This window comes from Balearica regulorum, chromosome 6 (genome assembly GCF_011004875.1).
Source record: "Balearica regulorum gibbericeps isolate bBalReg1 chromosome 6, bBalReg1.pri, whole genome shotgun sequence".
Taxonomy (NCBI): Eukaryota; Metazoa; Chordata; class Aves; order Gruiformes; family Gruidae; genus Balearica; species Balearica regulorum.
Window position 1 is genome coordinate 20,043,843 of NC_046189.1, and position 21,419 is coordinate 20,065,261.

General features: G+C 38.7%; 1 protein-coding gene across 5 annotated transcripts in view; it reads right to left on the reverse strand.

Moving 5' to 3' along the window:
- Window positions 1-21,419, reverse strand: part of RAPGEF4 (Rap guanine nucleotide exchange factor 4) — a 153,310-nt gene that overhangs the window by 77,089 nt on the left and 54,802 nt on the right. For all 5 annotated transcript variants that reach the window (XM_075756638.1, XM_075756636.1, XM_075756639.1 and 2 more), the window contains 2 exons: window positions 3,695-3,767; window positions 2,889-2,953 (listed from right to left, as the gene is read on the reverse strand). In XM_075756638.1, coding sequence (XP_075612753.1) covers window positions 2,889-2,953; window positions 3,695-3,767 — 138 coding nt within the window. The remainder of the gene's footprint in view (window positions 1-2,888; window positions 2,954-3,694; window positions 3,768-21,419) is intronic.

Consider the following 21,419-nt stretch of genomic DNA (forward strand, 5'->3'; position numbering starts at 1 on the left):
CAAAGCTGTGTTATTTTCCCTTATGTAAGACAGCTTTAAATTGACATTGTTTCCATTCTCCAAAATATAACTGAGGACAGTAGCATACTCTGTCTCAGTATTTTATGCTCAATTTAACTACTATATTGCATTAAATGATGTGCAATAATGTAACCCTAAATGCAAATGAATTCATGTTTGGTGAAAGAAAATCTCTTTGCTGCCTTCTCCAAATAGAATTTTTTTATAGATTTTAATGAACTAGGAAAACTAAACATCCCCATATGGTGAGAAAATTTCAAGGCATGTATTAAAAGAAGTGTCTAATGTTACTCATCAAAAACTAATAGATGTGACAGGAGAAAAAAATTAAGCTATGAAGATGAAACTCAAATAATTAGCAAATACGGAAAATCGTCTATTACAGTGCTTGTAAAAGACTCAGCACAGGCTAAAAGAGAAAAACATGCATTTCAAATTTCAGGAGCAGAATACATTAAATTTCATTTGAAGCAAATTATTTGTAGTTATAAACTTCTCTAGAAAATTAAAACAAAACACACATACCTCCTGAAATAAATGCATCATTATGATCAAAACTACCAAAGATGTTGTGTTATCTTATCTCCTTCTGTCTAAGAGTGTAATGTTTTCTTACCACATGAAAGATTTTGAGGAACTTTCTCTGAATCTCAGAAAATTCCTCACTCAGTCTTTTTCTGGACATTACAGAGTAGCCTGCAGGCCTCTCAGAGATCTATTTGCTGCCAGTCCCACAGGCATCCTTCTGGCAATCTAAAGACATAAAGTAGTCTAAAGACGTCCTGCAAACACTTCCCTTTCCCTGGATGAATGCCCTTTGCTAATGCAGTAGCCATTTTAACAGCCATATATCACCCTATAATAAGCAAAATATACAAGAACTACAAACACAGGGCAGTTTTCTGGTACCCTGTTATTTCGTATTTCGAATAGCTGGCAACAACTCTGGGAATTTGGCTCTGCACTCCCAGTATCTCCCTGATCATTCAAAACTGACTGCAGGGCATGAAGATCAACATGTTGTGTAAGCACTATAACAGTTGTACAGTTTAAAACTGCGGGAATGAAGCTTGCATGCAATAAACAAAATACTCGAGTATTTATCTCTGCCGTAGTTACCTTTCACTTAACATAATTAAAGAGAACTGTAGCCATATGGCAAAAAAACAGAGAACTAGGATTCATGAACCATTCCTATGCTGTGTAGGTTCTTCTGCCACACTTATCATGGGACTGCCTGAGCTCCTCCAGGATGAAACAAAGTGACAAGCATCTGTCACATATTTACTCTCTGAGCTTCGCTCCACAGAAATGCATACAGTGTGGGAGGGAGAAGGATGGCTGGTTTATATACGTGCCTTGGAGAGGAAGTTAATATGGTTTGCAAAGGACCTTATTCCTGTAAAAGTCATTGAACAGTTTGAGCCTGCCCCAGCCAAGTTCTGTCCCCTACCCAGGTTAACACTACTTTGTGCGGGAAGAGTTCTGTTGTGCTAGAAAAGCCTAGCTATTGGCAGCAGTATTAATTACTAAACTTTGCTCAGTTTCTAAAATACTTTGTACCTGGAAGTGTATATCATCCTTAGCTAAGCATCACTGCCCATTACTGGGGCGATATCACCTCCTAGGAAAGATGGATGTTTTTATCTTGTTACCTCTATCTGCTTCAGAAAACACAACACCATCTTTTAGTTTGGATTCTATGCCTGGTGCTTTCATTGAGAGGTCAAGCAAGACCCCTGATCTGGCTTAACTCCAAGTGTAGCACTGAAATGCCAACGTCTTAGAGAAGCACTGAGTCTTAACTCATAACTTTGTAAAATGCTTACAGAATGAAAGGTGGTATCTAAGAATTATTACTCAGTGCATGGAAAAATGTTTATTTTCATACAGGATAAGACTGTGTCAGGAAGTAGTGTAGCATTAGTGAGTATGACTCTAGAAAAAGGATCTGCATGCCGTTACATTTATACATTTAGTAAAGGCAGAATGTGACAATTAAGAAAGGTCAGTACCCTTGAGGAAGCAGGACAGACAGACAGGGAGAGGTGGAAGTAGTTATTTTTGCATTAAGGAAACACGCTAAAATATTCATGGTCTTTATCTGCTGTCCAGAGATGGTTTTGCGTAACAGAAATACCTTTAACCTTTTAAAGGCATCACACAAATGCATCCAATTAAACTCCTATGTCCAGAAAGAAGGCATCCAAGCATCTATTTATTACTGTAACTTTTCTACTCCTGCCATAAAAAAAATCTTGACGTTATTAATCTTTACAGCAATGTCTGACACTATTTCTTCCCACTATCATAATTACTTTAAAACCAGCATAGAAATATTAATGAGTTCTTTCATGTGGGTCCTCATCTGGTGAGACTGAAGGCACAGAACTATTTTACAAAGGGGAACTAGGACATAAAGCTGCTCTCTGAACACAGGAGAAAATTCACCCTGAGCGGAGGGCTGGAACAATGCCTATGCATCAGTTAAGACTCAGTTAAGCCTTAAAATAGGATTTAATTATGAATTTTATGATCCATTGGCTATGCACTGGTCTTGTCACAGTACTGCTTTTCTTCCTTACCCTCGGCACCTTTCTGACAAAGATAGGACAACCAGATTGTAACACAAACTTCAGCAGCAGTACATTTTCTAATAATGATGATTCTGAACCAGTTGCTTTCTCCATTTATATGATACAATGTCTAAAGCATCCTTATAATTTGTATACTGCACTCACATGCATCAACCACATGCCTTGCATCTGCACCTGGTTCTTTTCAATTTAATGCTGTACTTTTGTATTTTTCACTACCAAATCCCCTGCCCCCATCAAAAAACAAAGTCAAAATTAGGTGTGATTTACCTTATTACAATTTTTAGAAACCTGGCAAAGAGCACTGCTTGACATACTGTCCTTATCTGGCATTCCTAAAAAAAGATTACAGAAAATAAATACATACTGCACATTCGTTAAGTAACAGTGGAGATGTTTATCAATAGAATAGGGAATTGGAGGGTTCAATACTTTAATCTATGATTTTTAAGAGCAAAACATTTATTCAGACAAAAGTTTTCTCTTGTGAACACAAAAAAGACAAAAATCTAGCTTGTGTAAATAATATAAAACCTTTGCTAAACATAGTACTTTCTCACAACAACATTTGAAGTATATATATAGGATTCATTTATATTTTTTAATTTAACATTACCTGTGCTTTAGTACCTGAAGTCAAATGTGACACTGAGTTTGCAGTAACTAGCATTGCTATGCTATGCTATGCTAGTTTCACAAATAGAAGATATTGAACACATGTGGGACAAAATTTGCAGATACAATTGCTAGCCATCAGATATTGTCCTGGTTGGCATCTAAATAATCCTCTGGCAACTAAATAAGAGTACCTTGATTACAGAAGTGATGTGCTTTAGTCAACAGGCCTGGCTCATAGTGCAGATTTGTGTACAGCTCTGTGTATACTTTTATACAGTTGGGAATGCAGTTAGGCAAGTTCCAAAGTATTTCCTACGACCTGCAGTATTAATACCATCGTAACACTGAATTGAATTTAACATTTAAATTCCAACACCCAAACCCAGAGGACTTCATTCTTCCCCTTTCTTCTCTTTTCCTTTTTTCCTAACATCTGATGTCTATTTTCTCATACTTACTGTCATTGTTGGAGCCAGTTTCCATAACACCATAAGGAGGAGTGAGAAGTCCAGACATATACTGTCGATATTTCTGAAAGACATCAATGGCACATTCAGTCAGGTACAGATACATCAAGCCACTCAATGGATGATGTGGTATTTACATTTGTGTGTCTGCTGCCTTGTGCTTCACAAGCACACAAGCAATCTGAGGCAGTCAGATATGTCTTTATTCTTAAGGAGGCTACAAGGCCTGCTTTCTTGACTGGAGCACATTGCCTTTATTTTATCAAAAGTTGTGCTAAAACAGTTCCCTCCATCTTCCCCAAAGCATGACTTTGAGGGTTCTGATAAATCAATATTGTACTTAGTTGTGTGATTTCCCATAAAGGCTGTTTTAAAGCTCGTTTGAAATTACACTACTCAGCTGAACTCAAGCTCGAAAGCTATTTTATTGTAGGGATAGAGACAAGGCTGTTAACTAAGGATTCATGAGGATCATGTACCACTACAATTTTGGTGTCAGATTTGAAACATACAGAATTTAGTGCGAAAACTCTTAAACATCTAAGTCCAACACACTAAGTTTGGTTTTCAGAAACTACAAGGTTATGAAACACGCAGATCCAGCACCTCATGTTATGTATACACACATACACAAAAAACTGTATTATCAGATGAAACTTTGTAACTGCAAAAATAATGTCCCTTGTAACACTGTAAACTAAATAATTGCAATTGATGTCAGTAACTAGTATTTTTCTTCAGTGACTGCTGGTGACATGATCAATAAGGTTCAAAGCTCTGTCTAGGGCTTAAGAAATGCACAGAAGCTAACAACACTGAGGGAAAAAATATCCTTTTATCAAATATAAATCATTCAATGAAGAAGTGACACATTTTTGTTTTCAATCATACTATATTACTGTCACGCTTAAGGGCAAACAATTATAATTTCCTTTTGGAACTGTCAGAAAACAAGATTGTGTAACAGGGATGCTGATGATCAGCGTAAATAAAATGTGTCCTGCAGTCCTCAGGGTGTGTAGTGAGCTGAACGTGAAGAACCAACCAGCTGAAATTCATGTAGGTTTCAACTAAGCACACAGAATAACTGTGACAGAAAATTTCCCTCATAGTACAACCTTAATTTAAAAGTTTTACCCTTTGCTCTATGGAGCTGTTTGGATGTACTCACTTCTAAAATGTTGTCTGCTGGATTTTAACAGATGCTTGAATTACCCTTTTAACATTTCTTTTTCTTGGAAATGGATATGAAAATATCATCAATTCTAAAACTATAGATTGAGTGTCTTGCATTCTAAATAATAACAAAAGCCACAAAGATTACATTAATCTTAATAATCCAATCCTATTTTTAGACAAGCTATTACATCCTAAAGCTTAGTAACATATTATTTAAATCTCACCCATAATCCAGCTGAAAACTCGTAGGGGCAAAACTATGTTATGTCCCTGGTCAGTCATACAAAATAAATGCTACTTCGTTTGAGGATAAAACTCTCCTATTTTCTTTCCCAAACCATTTACTTTCCCATACTCTGCATCCGGTCCTATGCCTGGAACTCAGTGAGAAGAAGAACGTGAGAAACAATTATTTTCTCAATTCAACTAGCAAATCACACACATAAAACAAGGGAAAAACTCATTTTGGTTGGGTAAATGAAAAATAGGAAAACAACAAGGGGTTCCAATAACATTTTATTCAAACAGTAGATAAATGTTTTATTCTACCTTCTACTGAATTTGGTCTTGAAATATGATTTGGAAATGGAAAATTGAAATGTTTCATTTGGATATGATAAAATTAAATTTTATAGGGCTTTTTTCTTTTGTTCTTCCTCACAGTTCAGATTGTATTTGTTTCTTTGTTCTGTTTTTCCCAAAATAGCATTTTCCCAGAAATACATTATTAGTCCACATTTAATCCACCTTGATGAGGAACTTGAATTGTAGGAAGACACTAATTTTCTCTTTCATTTCCTACACCATGTTCACAGTCATCATATACTGCATGGCAGTGTCCCTTCTGATTAACTCTCTAATACTTTTCCTGACTATTCTTCTCATGAAACAAAACATAGAACACACCATACAATTTCCAAAACATTTGGTGTCCTAGCTCAACAAAAATACCTACAGGTAGAATAAGCCAGAATCACATATAACGCTTTAAAGGAAGCACCTAACACCATTCAGCCCCACCTCACGCTCAGGATGCCAAAGCCCACCAGGAACAAAAGCACGGGCTGCCAAGGACTTCAACTCTGTCATCTTCCACATGGAGGTCCCACCCTGCCATGGGATGAGTCTACTTATGAGTCAGATAGAGCAAGCCCAGTGAGCAGTGTTGCCTCTGAAGGAGTTCAGGCAGCATTACCAGAAGAGACACTAATTCAAGACGTGCCCTCGGAAAGCTCAGCTGTTCAGACTCCTCCAGGGACCTCTGCATAAATGAAACTACCTGCTGTATCTGGAGGGAAGACTGATATGACTGCCTATACATGGTCTCCCAAGAAGATACCTCGGTGGGGTGCAGGCTGACATAGGAGGTATAATTTACACCAAATTTGTGTCACCGCATCAGTCAAATGTCAAGGAACGCTTATTTGTGAAGAAGTCAGGGAGACACTGTTTGCTGGGAAACCTAAGTATCCAAAGACAGACGTAAGTAACTGCATAAAGATTCACAGTATCAGATGAAGTAATGAAGTTCCAGGCATGAGGCCTCTCAAAGCTGAGATAATGAGGAAAACACAACACTGACCGGGAGACCTATCTTGTTACCATAATGTCTGTAAATGAAAAGAAAATGCAGTAAGTTAAATTGTACTGGTAGGTGGCATTTAAAATCATCCTGAAGATTAACAGACTAAATATTTACAAAAGGCTTTTGAAAGTGTATTCCACTGGTGGTATGAACTCTGGAAAGGCTTTCCTTATGAAAGACAACAACAGCTATCAAATCATCATAAGCTTGTTTATTACCAGAAGTCTTCAAGTTCTGTAAATCCAACATGACAGCAGGTTTTAAAACTACACTCAGTGACCTATTCACTCTGTCTTCAGATTTCTACCAATTTATAAACTCTATCACACAACAACTTTAAGATCAGACGCTTCTTGCATCTAATCTGACAGCGCAAGTAATAAAGACAGTATTTTTTCTTCCAGTTACTGATCGCCTCATATCCATGCGGTGGTGAAAATTAACACGACCTTTTCAGCCACTGCTATAGCCTAAAGCACAGAAGAGTGCTGACAAGGAACAGTTGGGGATGGGAGAAAAGGAGGAAAGAGAGTAACACACTTGCCTTACTGGGGAGATGCTGTGGGTGAATTTTCATACCAACAGTTCTTAAGGACACTCATTGTCAGGCTTTTCAGTGTGCTCCTTCGCATGTTTCTATTCAGGCTTTATTTGCAGTTACCTGCAGTTAGTCTCAGAGGTTTTCATGACCACAATAGATTTTCTTGTACTTAGTAAACATAATTTGTTGTATTTTTATATGCTAATGTTTAGAAAAGCAATTACTATAATTCTGATGCAAGCTATCTCTAAATTCCTTACAAATACATAAGGTATATAAGATATGTCTTCGTAGTTAGTCCCTTCTCTTCTGCTGCAAGTACTGAAGAGCTAATATCTGTTTAAAGGAAAAGAAGGAGCAAATAAGAGATCTATGCAATAGAAGCACTACAAAACAAGTCAGGTAGATGTGAAGAAAACAGATGAGCCTTTGTTGTCCTCCATGGGCATTGTGTAGCAAAGCCACAGCACTCTAATGGGAAAGGCTCAGGACTGATGAAGGGAAGACCTCCTGGGTATAAGGCTTTGAACGCAGGTTCCACATCAGATACTCCCCCAAGTGCAGCAGTTCTACAATCAGCAAAGAGTATTTGATGGGCTGTGTAATAAGGACCCAGGTAGTGGCAGTCTGTAGCACTAGGGAGTCAAGTCAGGCTTCTGATGCTTCCCCATCCCAAGGCAAACTTACATGTGGCCAGATACTAGGAAGTGATTGTCTTGTAACATTGGAGAAGGTTTTGTAGACCACAACCAGTGCTTGGTTGAATATATGATCTCTCTCTTTCTCATTCTCTTTCTCCCCCACTCACAGTCTCAACTCGCAGTGTCACTTTTGACCAGATGCACTTCTGCTGTCTCCTGTTCAGCCTACCACTGGCAGCAGAGAAGGTGACAAGGTAGAGACTGCATTGCAAACTTGAGAGTAACACAAAATAACTCATTTCAGTTGTAGAAATCCTAGGCCAAACATCAAGATGTCCTTTCCATACAAGCTTTTCAAAACCTTGTGTAACAATTTTATTAGATGCTGTTATTTTGACTATTACCTGAGTTCCGCAATCCTCCTTTACTAGCTGTCCATACTCCTGTAATGGTTTCTCTTGGGGAATACATGCTGTAGCTTCACAATGTGGGCCAGCTTCTCTATTTTCTTTTGACGATAAATAATTGATCACTGATGCTCTCAGTACAATTTTGTTCTTCCTCTAAGTTGGCTGCACCAGTCATACCATTTTGGCAACGAACCACCTCCCTTGTGAGCATTACTCAGAAGGCTGATCACTCCCATGGTGCATTGTTTCTTCTTCTCTTTTCTCCAGAACAATAAGGAGAGATGTGAATGAGCCTCTGAAGATCTTTGGATGCTTTTTTCACCCACCAAACCAAGCAGAGATTGCTGTCTCAAAGTCTGTATCTTTGTCTTTAGATCTGACGCTCCAAAGATTGCTCTTCACTGAACCAACAGGTAAAATCTCAGGTCATCTGCCTGCTATCTGTTCGTGTTTTCCAATAAAAAGTGCCTAATGTTCTTACAGAATTTCACAAAAGAACCCCAACCTAATAATCATATTCATAGTTGGTTTTTACCCAAATCTTGTTATGAAGGGGAAACTAAACAACACACTTGCTATTGCCTGATAGTATGTGCTGAGACCCAACAAAGACTCTGGCATAATTCTGATTTCAGATATGCCTTCTTAGTACACCTACAAATTAGTAAACCTAAGCAAGCTCAATCAGAAAATTTCCATACATTTCAGCTCAATGCTGCTTAACTGAATATCATAAAAAGGGCCTGACCCAGGGCTGTTTTACATTGGATAGTAAATCATTGCTTGAAGCTGGTGCTTTACTCTAGAACACTAAGGATCCTACGTATTACTAAATACTTGCCTTTGTCATCCACAGAATATATATATTCACTGTCACTTACAGTATAGGTAAGAGAACAGAATTGAGGTATTTCTAAAGGAAAGGATAAAGACAAATTAGGAACAAATAATGCTACAATAGTGAAAACATCTCTTTATGTATTGTGGAAAAATAGAAAACAAACCATGTGAAGATCTTACCACAACTTACAGAACAGAGACTGTTTTGTATACATCAGTCTATCAAGTCATTAAAATGCGATACACAAGGCTTGAAATAGCAGAAGCAAAGTACCATTTAGTCATATTTAGATAAAATAAATACAGGAAATGCCTGCACTGAAATTGCTGAATCCTGATCCCAGAATTAGCAGATGAATCTGCATCTTTTCCATTTGTTTACCTATTTACCATCTTCTGAATGTTTCTGCATGGCTCTAATCAACTATGTTTTAGATTATATTTGATCTCTTTGTTTTGGAGGCATATATTTTTCTGTCACATTCCCACTTAAATCAATTTAGTGTGCTTGAAAAGCTCTGTGTGCAGAATTTGCTTGATCACAGAATCCCCTTGAGTTTTAGTCGAAAAGAAAAATGCACCCAGCTCCGTGAAATCATGCCAAATAACAGACTTGGCTACCAGATAGAAACCTGAAGATAAGACTGCACTGCAAAAAAAATCAAATCCAAGGAAATTAGAGCATGAGCAGCGATTAAACAAATTACACCGTGTATTCTGCTCCATCTAATTTAAATATAGAAATGACATCATGCAGCCCTCCGATTCTGTCTCCTAGAGGAATCCACTCAGGAAATGCAGTTGGGTGGAGACAGGACTTGGTTGGGAGGGGTGGGAAAGATTGTATATACTTCAAAGAGGACAAAGAAAATATATAAAGAAGAACAAACAGTCCATTTATGTGTTTTCTTTTACTACACTTGTGTAACCATAGAATAGATAATGTATTTATCAGAGGAAAATATAATAATTTAACTGCCTTTAATGTGAAGCTCAAGTTTTTAAAAGTGGCTGAAAAAGAGCATTATACAATTTGATATTTACTTTTTCACAGCAATATCTGTGTGGAATTTGTTTACTTTAAAATCAGATGATGATGACTGTCAGCAGCAGTGCTTCAAACTCAATACAAGATCAGAAAATCAAGCTGTGGTCTCCTTTCTTCCCCTTTCATTATCACTTGTAGGAGAGAGGCAGCAAATCACACCTTAGCTGGAATTTTCTGAATGATGCAAGCGTCAGAAAAGAACCTCACTCCTCTTCAAACTGTTCTGTGACACTAACAATTGTAAACCTGCATCTTTATTAGCAAAGCCAGCAGATATGTCTCAAAAACAAATAGAACTACTAAAAAACATGTATGGTTTTAATATAATTTTTCTTACCACTACAGCCAACCTTTAAACCTACATTGACAGCACTTAGATCAAGCCAAGTCTGGCATCATCTCATGGGTCACGCACAAGGGAAACCTGTTCCAAGAACAATTTCCTAAAGTTCCGGGCACAAATTACTTTCTTTTACTCTCAGGCAGTCACACCTCCTATTTTCAGATACACTATTTTAATGAGGGGAGAAGCAAAGATGCGCTCTTTCAGGTGAGCTCAGTCTGGGTGTGCTATGCAAGAAGACAGTGTACAGAGCAGATCAGATACAGGTAATATGAGACTCGCAAAAACAGGATGAGGCTGGCTTTGTTCAGCTCCTCTCCTGGGCAGGTACAGGCTGTCTCCTACACTATTTCTTCCATGTGGCGTGTCTCCCTGGACCGATCTTTAGCATTTTTCTGGAGCAGAGCTTCACCTGAGACAAAAGGTCACAGCAGGACAAAATTTATGTTTGTAAAGTGCTTTGACAGAATGGCAAATTCTGTGATTGCAGCCACATATGTGCCTTGTTTCTGATCATGTATCTTAACCTGCAGAGCAAACAAAAAGCAAGGATCGTGTGTACTAGGGAAGTCAGAAGTCAGTGAGATCCTCTAAACCGAGTTATTGTTCCACCCTGAGATTGCGACCTTGCAAATATAGAAGGCCTGATACACATGACAAACATGTTTGCATGAATGTTATAGAAAAGGCTTCATATGAAGAAATGTATGTGGAACTAGGTATATACCACTGATAGAGAAGAGCTGCAAACCTCCCAGTGCAGGCTGTGCTCTGACAGTGGTTGAAGTCATGCTCCTCTGTAGTGAAATTCTCTAAGATCATCACAAGGTCTGTGCAGTGCTTAAGTCCTAAAAATAGGTTTTAAGTGCAACTTAAATGACACATTGGCCTTATGTTGACACTGTGTGCAGCAGTGGCTTTATCCATTGTTCGTCAATAGCTTCTTTTTTTCTCTCCCCTTATATTTTTCACAAGGAGATTTGAAACTAATAAAGAAAAACCAAAATGGTGAGCTGATCTGTAACTCTCCTTTCATATTTACAACCTCTAAGCACAGAAGTATGTTGGTCTAGAAACTTGTTTTCATCTGGAAGCAAACTCTAGGTTAAATATTAATTCCTCTACAATCAATATAAACCTCTTAATGAGTTCAGTCGGGTCAGTCTAATGCCGTGCTTTTGCTTCTCACAGAAACTAGCACATACCAACTTCCAATAGTCTTCTAATATTAAAGGCTTCCTTTTCATGGATAATTCCTCAAAGGGATTGTTTCTACTCAATTGTGCCTAATAATAATGAAGATAATTCATAAGTGTAAGTAAGTAAACATACAAGGGAATTTACCTTATAACATTAGCCTTTTTTCAATACTTTTAAAATATTATTTTGATTACAGTGTCAGCTGTTTTAAAAACAGCTTGTGCAGCTCACTCAGTAACTGCTGTGAAATCAAAACAAGTACAATACAAAATAAGAGGGGAAAATCTAAAGACAAACTAAATAATTATAATTCAGGAAGTATGATTGAACACAGTCTACTCCCTCCAGTGCATGTAAAAGAGTGTATTCCAATACAGAAAAATCAATCATCACAATCAGACTGATATCATTTAACAGGAGCCCAAAATACCTGGGCATCCAACTCCACCAGCAGTCAGTGCAATGCCACCACTGGAACTACCTTCTCAGCATAAATCTCTCCTGGGTCCAGCTGCTCAAATCTGGAGTCCCTTTCATGCACAGTGTAGTAGAATAAATGCTGCCTGTGATATGTCCTCACTGGAGTTCATAATAATATTTCAGCTATTTTGTAACACAGTGTTTAGTTATACTGCCTTCCATCCACATGCAGAGTCCAACATCTCACAGCCCTCATGTTTGAAGCTGTGAAACACAGTCTCTTCTGATAGACTTGTACAACAGCATCTTATCTGAAGATAGCAAAATGTATTGGATGGGAAAGACTGACTTTTATCAAACTGAAACACAAACAGCATTAGTAAAGTGATTTAGCTGTGCCGTAACATAGGGATTAGGTAAACTGCATTAACAATCTGCAATGCAACAGCCTTATTTTGGATGGGGCAGTTTTCAAGGTTTTTCCTTCTGACAGTGCAAGTGCCTTCCTCAAACCAAAGACATTTGATTTAGCTCCAGTCCTTCACCAAGACTAAAAAAGCCTGTACACCAAATGCTGCTCTGCAATTCTAACCCAAAGTCTTGCTGTGGCTGTTTCTCACACGATCTTTTCTTTAGGCAAAAAGTAAAGTAACATTATTCATTTCACCTCAGCCCTAGAAACATTTTCAAACCTTATCATGAGAGGGAACAGTGAGGAATGGAGGCACACAGGGATGGGAAAGAAGGAAGAAAGTCCCACTGGAAGTTAAATGTTAGAAAAGAAAGAAAAGTTAACAAGAAATAAGAAGGAAGGAAGGAAGTGGAAATGTTTTAGGGAGCAATGGGTGAAGGGTAGGAGGGGAGTGCAATCCATAGCCTAAACAGACTCTGTTAGTCCACTGAACAGATGAGGTAGCACAAGGGGTGGACAGACTTCAGGGAAGAGGGCATGCTATAAGAAAAAAAGAAAAAAAAAGAGACAATGTGAAATGGCTGGAGGGTACGCCTAATAAACGAACTCCCTCCTCTCTCTTGTTGCCACCGAAGAAGCAGTTCTACCTGTTGATGTCTTAGAAACAGATAAGCAATTTCACAAAGCTACGCTCCTTAAATCTGTCTGTCATTGAGACAGTTGGGGCTTAAAGATTCTGCATCGAGATGAACTGCACATAATATATCAAGCCTCTGTCAATTTTCCAATCACAAGCTTAATCTCTATTTTCCATAGTGAAGCATTGTTTACATTTGTTATTTTTTATCTTGTGGCACCGGGATGTCAATTATAAGCAAAATTAGAAGAAAATAGGATAGAAAATGTGAGTTTTAAAGGATTAAAATAGTATAAGTCAAGCAAAGTCCAAACTACTCTGAGATTCTAGGGAGTGACTTGTTCAAAGAAATTACAGGACATTCTCTGAGATTAATTCAGCTGGGTAAAAATAATCCAAATCCTTTTGGTTACCCTTTAAAAATTACTCAAATTGTATTTTTTTCCAATTGAGATGATCATCAAGCATGTAGCCTAGTTTGATTATGCTGAGACTTCAGTGTGGGTAGGAATTTTGTATTAAAAAGCTTTTGGTTTCTATTTATTTCATTTTTTGAACGGGAGTTTCTTTCACAGTACAATATATAATCACAAAGAAATGGTCACCTTGATTTTCATTCCTCATTATCAGCCTTCATTCTCACTATGATCTGTCATGTTATCTATCATCAAGATTAAAACAGCATTTCAGAGATGCAGCTGGGCACAGTAATGAAGATGCACTGTAGATTTTCTTAAGTGGAAAAAACAGTACAGAGATGTTAAGGCTGAACCTACACAGGACCAAAAGAGAAAAATGAAACAAGAGAAACATGAAAAAAATGGAGACAACACACAAATTAATGAAGGGTAAAGTACTGAACTAAACTGAATAATAACCTTTCCAGAAAAAGAAAGGAGGGTGGAAGGAGAAGAGTATAACATGAAATCAGTCTCCTCCTCTGTCCAACAGAGTCCTGAAATCAGTTTGACTGGGGTCCAGCTTTGCTAAGTTCTGCACACAAAATGAAAGGTCAGATCCTGTCTCTCCCTGCTCCCATCCAGACAAGCTCACAGTACACTTACGAGGCAGGATGCAAGCAGGCAAGTGGCACAGCACAAAAGGTGCAAATGGCACAAATTAACTAAATACAAGAAGAGAATGTTTCACCAGGGATTTTTGTTCACATAAAGCAAGTAAGATTATATTGGAGCATGAGGTAACGGAGAACAAGAAGTTCACAGCTTTGGCATCCATCGTAGGACAAATCTCCAAAGGCTGAAACAAAAATACCTTAGGAAACGCTCTCCCAACTGAAAGAATGGTATTTGTTACATTCTTGCACTAAAGCTATACCACCAAAAAAGGGATGCAACTAATAAACTGAGCCAACACTATCCCCAACAGAGGTTTAACTAGACATAATCAGATTCAAAGAGACACAGTTATTAAGTTTATGTGGAAGGACTACACAAATGATGATGATGGAAGACTGTAAATAAACCACAATAAGAGAAAGGGGGTTGCTGAAGAGTCACTAAAAGACCATTAAACTTGACCATATACTATGTACGTAACAATGCAGCAGTTCTGTGAGGCAATTTGGCAAGGAAATTCTGCGTCTGAGGGGCAATGCAAAAAGCTGATTCCTGCACTAAGACTCCTCCAGAAACTATTTGCCAAGCCCGAGCATCCAAACCTTGTCAGCACAAATGCCCAAGTACTGGCCTCTCAGGGGAGAGCCAACTTCTGTCAAACTGGCTAAAAGATGCTCTCAGTGAAACATTTGTGGCACTTAAGTTTGCCATTCTGAAAGACCTGGCTTTTAAAAGTATACTCAAAAACTTATACTTGGTTTTAAAAGTTATCTATTTGATAGCAAGCTCACCAGGAACTGAATCAATTTTCTGAACTTTTATGTTTCTGTTCCACTTGGGTGAACAGCCATTTCTTCTGGGTAAACCCTCGCACATGGCTAAAAATAATTTCATTAGCATATTGAAACCTCAACCTACCCCACTAGGTTTAATACAGCCAGGGCATACAGTAGAACTTTAGTTTTGAAAGTAAAGCATCTTTCTAGTTCATTGCTTTCAATCGTTCACTTCTTAGATATCTTGGTATTTCCTGCTCCTTCTTTAAGGAATCATGTTTTATTTGTTTGTTTAAAGGATGACAAAAAGGTATTCAAATAAATACATCAGGCTGTGCTGTGCTGGGGAGGCCCCACCACCTGCTTCTCATGAGCCCTGGCTGTTCTTGTTCCAAACCCATTGGAAACGATGTATTACAAGGGATAATATTTACACAAAGCAAAGAGCAGTCCTAGATAAATATGCTGTTTTTACATGGAGAGCAAACTAAATTGATTTTCAGTAGAGGAGGAAAAATAACTGCACAATATTACTGCATTATGATTTTAAATCATTTCTGTAGATTATCAGATGAAGATGAATGGATTGTTTAAGACTTATATTGCACAAGTACATTTTGAAAATTCAAGAGACTCAACAAGGGCATTACAAAATTCTTTTTAAAGGCCTTGCTAGGAGGATGCAGTAAATAACCCTGGCTCTGGCTGTGCTGTGGCAGCTGAGATGAGAGAGCATCTTGTCCTCTCATCTTTCTGTCCATTTCTCCTACACTGAACACTCCCTGATAATTTTCCCAACATTCTCATTAAAAGCATACCCAAACAAACTTTAATTGCTGTTTGTGTTATAATTATGGCCACAATGTGCCAGACCTCCTGTACTCCACTGTGGGTACAAAGACTCTGTTCTGCTGGTCTGCTTTCCAAATGAAATGTAACCACTTTGCCTGGCAGGAAATTCTTCCCTTCTCTCCCTTTTTCCCAGTAACTTTTTGCTTCCAGTGGAAAAAATTTAACCAAATATGAGATAGGGCTCAAATAAGGTCCTAGAAGCTAAATAAAAATTAGGGATAGGAGAGAGGTCCCAAGTACAGTGTCACTACTAAGGGAAAAGAGGGCAGCACTGTTTACTTGTTACCCACTGTTACTGCAGTGGGTAACAGCCAGCTGACCAGTCTGTACACACACATGGACTGGCAAATCCTCATGGGTGTAACTCCAAATGCCACATACATTTTCCACCATCAAGCAGATACATGACGGAAGTTATGGTAAGTATTGGTGGCAGGAAAGAGCAAAAATGGAAAGGAAACAAGCTTTTTCAATCCTTCCACTCACAGAAAAACTGTTTAATGATTTTCATTGGCTGTGATTATATTTACATCCCAAACTTATTTTGCAACTTCAATTCTTATTGTTAGCAGTTCTTCTAAGTGTTTTCATTATGACCACTAGCTGATGTCCTAAAGTGGCAATTTTTCAGGTTTTTGTGGACATGAGTATTGAAGGTGCTAAGAATCCGAAACAGGCAGTTCTGGCTTGGACTGCATTGCTATTGCCTGTTGTTGCAGTGACAAAAAATACACATGGGCATTCTTAAGAAATCCTGATTTTATTGATAAGTAATCTGCTATACTTCACCCTTTTTCTGACAGCAAGGAGAATGAAGAATGAATTCCTGAAGCAAGTGTATTGCTACACTGGGACGAGACTTTCAGTCCCTCTAGAAGACAAGACGAGGTCACTGGTAATACTAGAGTTAGAACACTTCTTAACTGAAGGGCTATGTAATTTGCAACGACCTACACTTCAGTCTATTTTTGTAGGGCTTTTCTCTGTTGTGAAGCAGGACAAAGCTTGTTATTGTCACTTTGATACTGTGCATCCACTCACCATTCAAAGAAAGTCTTTATATAGAATATGCAGTGAAATAAGCTACAGCATGAGTCACACTGCAAGAGTCCATCCATGCTTCTTGAGTGTTATGAGGCACCAGAGGAATCAAATGACTTGCATATGAGACCAAGGCATTATCCACCAAGCCACAAGTGTAATTATAGAACAGTCTTTAAGAAAAGTTTCATTAACAGAGAGAAAAAGCTGCCTTCACATCTAAATCCACTTCACATAATTCTTCTGTTAACTTACAACTCTGTACTGTCTCTTCAGTTTCATAAACTTCAGATTTCTGTAAAAATATTGATATATTTTAGATAAGATAACCACTGTAATCTCTGTCATTTATATAAGATTACTATTCACGTAACTTCTATGGAGTTAAAGTCCATTACATACAACTGTGTTGGAATGGATCCTCAGCTGACATAAATTAAGTTTCCCTGGCTTCAGCAAAACTGATTTGTATTCATTGATCTGTTCCAATAGTACTAATGATCATCCATCTTCCGATAGGACGGCATATTGTCCACTACCTAGTACTGAAGACTAGAACTCAGAAGTATCTCTGCCATGTTCCCAAGTACATCACTCACTCACCATAACTGATACTTGAACCAAAACCAGTTCAGAGTGGGAAATGTGAAGTCTGACTACCCTGGAGCCTTAAGGAGATTTGCTGTTCATTCCTGCAGTGGGAAATTTCATCCTTGGGATGTGCCATATGCAGACAGCCTGTGTTCCAGCTGTCTCCTGGTCCTCTTCTATTCCCAGGCTCTGTAGCATTGCCTTACCAATAGGGAACACGGATGAGCGCAGAACTTAGAAGGCCCCCACCGCAGCCTTGATGCTACAGGAGAATCACATAACAATTTCAGAAATTGTTTTCACCTCCAAACATTAGGAAATCACAGTAGGTTCCAAAAGCAGTAAACAAAAGCTCTATGAAATAGGTATGACACACGCTTGCCACTGTCTTGAAAAACACCTGGTGGTGTTTCCTCATGGCAAAATCACAAAGTTTTCACATCACTGCTATCACCTAAGTTTAGCAGACTTGACAGGTATTACAAATCTGATGTGATTAGAAAGAGCAGCGTAAACAGGCCTGCAGACCTACAGACTGACTGCACTGCCCAGCAAGTGTCAGTAGTGCTAGCTTCAGACAGAGCTAATCCTTCCTGCAAACAGAAACAAGTGGGAAAATCCAAACAAGAGAAAAAAGTGCTAGTGCCTGAATACTTAATCGGGAATCATTTGCCAACAACAGCATGGATCAAGTCTGGCCTCTTAAAAATGAAAATTGCTACAAGTGTCCAAAGGTGCCATTTTAATAAAGCAAGCAAAAAAGAGCAGATGTAAAATTAACTAAGATGCCAAGCAAGACCAACACTGCCAGCACAGGCCTGCTGATTTCCTCTGCCTCAAGATAGAAACTAGGGGTCTGATGCACCAATGTGTTACTCCTATTTCATGCCGGTGTGATTTTTTTTCCAAGAGACGTAAAACTCAAATAATGCTTATATATCAGGTAATTTACAGCAACAGTGATGTAATTCAGGACAGGTTTCCAGAGCATATACTGGTAGGAGGAGGAGATGACGGTGGCCAGAAAAGCTGTTTCAAGCTACCAGAAGATGAAAGGTAAAAGCGACAAGACTTTGGACTCAGCTGACACTTTGTTGAGGCAGCATCCCAGTAGAAAAGTTGATTGTCTAACTTGCACAGAGCTACATTTTCTTTAGATCTCTCACCATTGCCCTAAACAGTACAAAGAACAGTAACACACATGCATATAAACCACTCCTAAAGTGGCTCTGTCTAGTAGAAAAGGCTACAAAGAGCCTGACCCAAATAATCTCTGAATTTATCAGTATGTTTTAGAAGTTTCTGAAAGATAAAAGATGGATCCCCTTAGAACTATAATTCTCAGTGTCACATGTTAGGCCTTGCTTACTAATGAGAATTAATACTATGTTTGATGTGTTCCTTTATGGTTCTCTTCTCATGCCTTGCAGAAGAATGGCCAAACCCCTGCAGCTACAACATCCAGAGGCCAGTTTTGTGGTGGCCCCTTGTCACACAGCCCAGGCCATACTCTCCTCCTGTGCGGATAGGTGGCAGAGTTGAGTCTGCCGACACTGAAACAGCCTGGGGGGCAGCAAGAGGCACTTGGCTATTAGGCAGCAGGGTGGTCAAACAGCTGTTCCCCAGTACCTGAGAGGAAAAAGCTGTAGGCCAAATAGAAAGAACCTGCAGGTCAAGCGTGACCAACTGGGCACCCAGGTTACTCATGAGGGACTCTAACTTGAACTCTATGATCAGTGCATCACCATCCCTGTGAACACAGCCCAGTGGAATGCTACTGAATTAAGTGCTTAATATTTGCAAACACTTCAAGATATGTAGATTAAGGATCCCATAGAAGTGCTAACCAAAATGATATTATTCTGACATTGCATTCCTTCAGGAACAGACAGACAAACACTACAGTATGTAATTGGGCTGATATCTCTTTAAATATAGATCATTAGAGCTCTCCTGAGATTCCCATCAGTGTCAGTAAATGTATGTACAAAGAACTACTCATTTGATTATCTTACAATACAAAAGCCCATGCATATATCCACAATGATTATATATTCAGTACATTCCCTTTAATCTCAGTACATCAACTGTGTTTCAGTTGAGATTTAGCATTCATCGTCACATTCAGGCAAGTTTTGTCTTGCCTTCTCATCTCCCACACTTGATCTGCCTCTTTAAACTTGGCATTTCTAGCAACCTCTCCCAGCTAGGTTTTAAAAGTAGATTCTTCTCTCTGCTCAATAAGCAAGAGAACAGTATATAATTTCCTGTTTTATGTACAACATCTGGCACTGTAGAAAGAACCATTGCAAATCTTACCAAGGCAGCAGAAAAAAATAGCTGAAAATCCTCCTGTATGGAAAATGGCTCTGCAGCACTGGCTATAAAACCTATTACATATTATATGAAAGGTTAGCAGATTTCCTGGCAGAATATAGTACAGTATGTGGGATTTGATTGCTGTATAGAAACAGAGCACTGAGAGAAAGAGGGCCTTCCATCAAACACTAAATGACGAACCTCAATCTGCTTTTCTCTGCATTAAATAAAAAATGTCAAGAGAAATCTGGCAGGAGTCTACACTTCCTAATGTTAATATTTTGAGTGATAGCCTACACAAAGCATCTGCAACAAAATAACCTTCCCTATTTAATTGGCAAACAAGCTGAGGGTACAAAATTTCCCAAAGCACCAGAATGACTTAAGCATCCATGCTCCATTTACAGCAATGACTTAGGCATTTTAGAGACTACAAACCACTGACATTCAGTGACCCCAGGGACAGAATTTAAAGATATTTAAGCATTCAGAGACACAGTTACTAAAGTGCTTGCCCTCTTAACAATCCCACAAGAAACATATGACAATTTGGGGCTTCCATGTGAGGTTATGAACTCCTATCTTTATTGTGCCTCCAACTCCAGTAAGAGGGTTATTAAATGAAGATGACCCTCTATTCAAATACAATCTTAAAAAGGGGAACCATGATGGAGAAGTTCACATTTATGATGACAGCACATGACAAGGGCGTGCAACTGCCGGTTGGGACTGTGCAGGGAGTGTTCTTAGAGCAGCATTAGAAGCTTCTAAAGCTGCAGAAGATGAGGCATTTGGTGTTTCATTCAGCTGTCCAAGCAGAGAGCAGATTGCCTGAATCAGGTCCAGTGAGGCAAGAAGAAAACATGTTACTGTGGTTGCGCACTGGTAGACATCCTTTCCTCATGGACTCTGGAGAGCACAAGTAGGATGAGAGGGCATTTGTTTTCCAGTGACTTTTAATTGCCTGTTAATAAAGCAAACCTTTCCATAAAGTTCTAGCTCTTCAGTTGTCTGTCAGCATTCTACTGTCACGCGCTCCTTGAAGAAGCAAACTCTTCAGGAAGAGTCTAAGAAGGAAGTACCTGAGATACTGTCAGTGTCTGAAGCTAGGACTAGTCCATGGAGCCCACATAATTGTCAGGTTGTTTTACAGCTCCTGTCTGCAAAAGCACTGCCTAACTAGGAATCAAATACCTACAAAAACCAGTCCTACACATTTGTGGAAATAATAGCCAAAATTAACTTGGAACGTTGCCATGCACTTACGTAAGGTCAGGACATGATGTGGTTACTTGTCAGTACTGATATTTATTGAAGTGGAATAAAGTGCTATTCATGAGCTAAAAGCCAACCCAATATTTTATTCAGAATTAAAATGCTTTTTCCAAAGAGAATGCCTTTTTCAAAGTCGTAAGCACTGGGCCAGTTCTGTTTCATTTAATGTCAGAGGCAGCTTCTGAAAACAGCAGCCCTAATTTGAACCATTATCTTGCCTGTTCAGGGCAACTCCAGCCCAGCAAGCCAGCACTGTCTCCCCGGGAGATGAATATGGCTAAGGGTAAGCAAGCAAGCCAGCACAAAAACAGGAGCTTGGGTGCAAGGGTAACTAGGGATTGACAAGGCTCTTCTGGCTAACTGGAAAACCTTTTCCCATTGTGAGTAAGCTGGGGAAAAGCTGGAGAAACTCTGTTATGATAAACTACATTTCAGAAGTGTTCTGCACAGAAGACAGCCAGGATCATCAGTGAAAGACCAGTAGGAATTTTAGTTACAATTCCATTACGACTAAAAAAAATTCTGTCCAG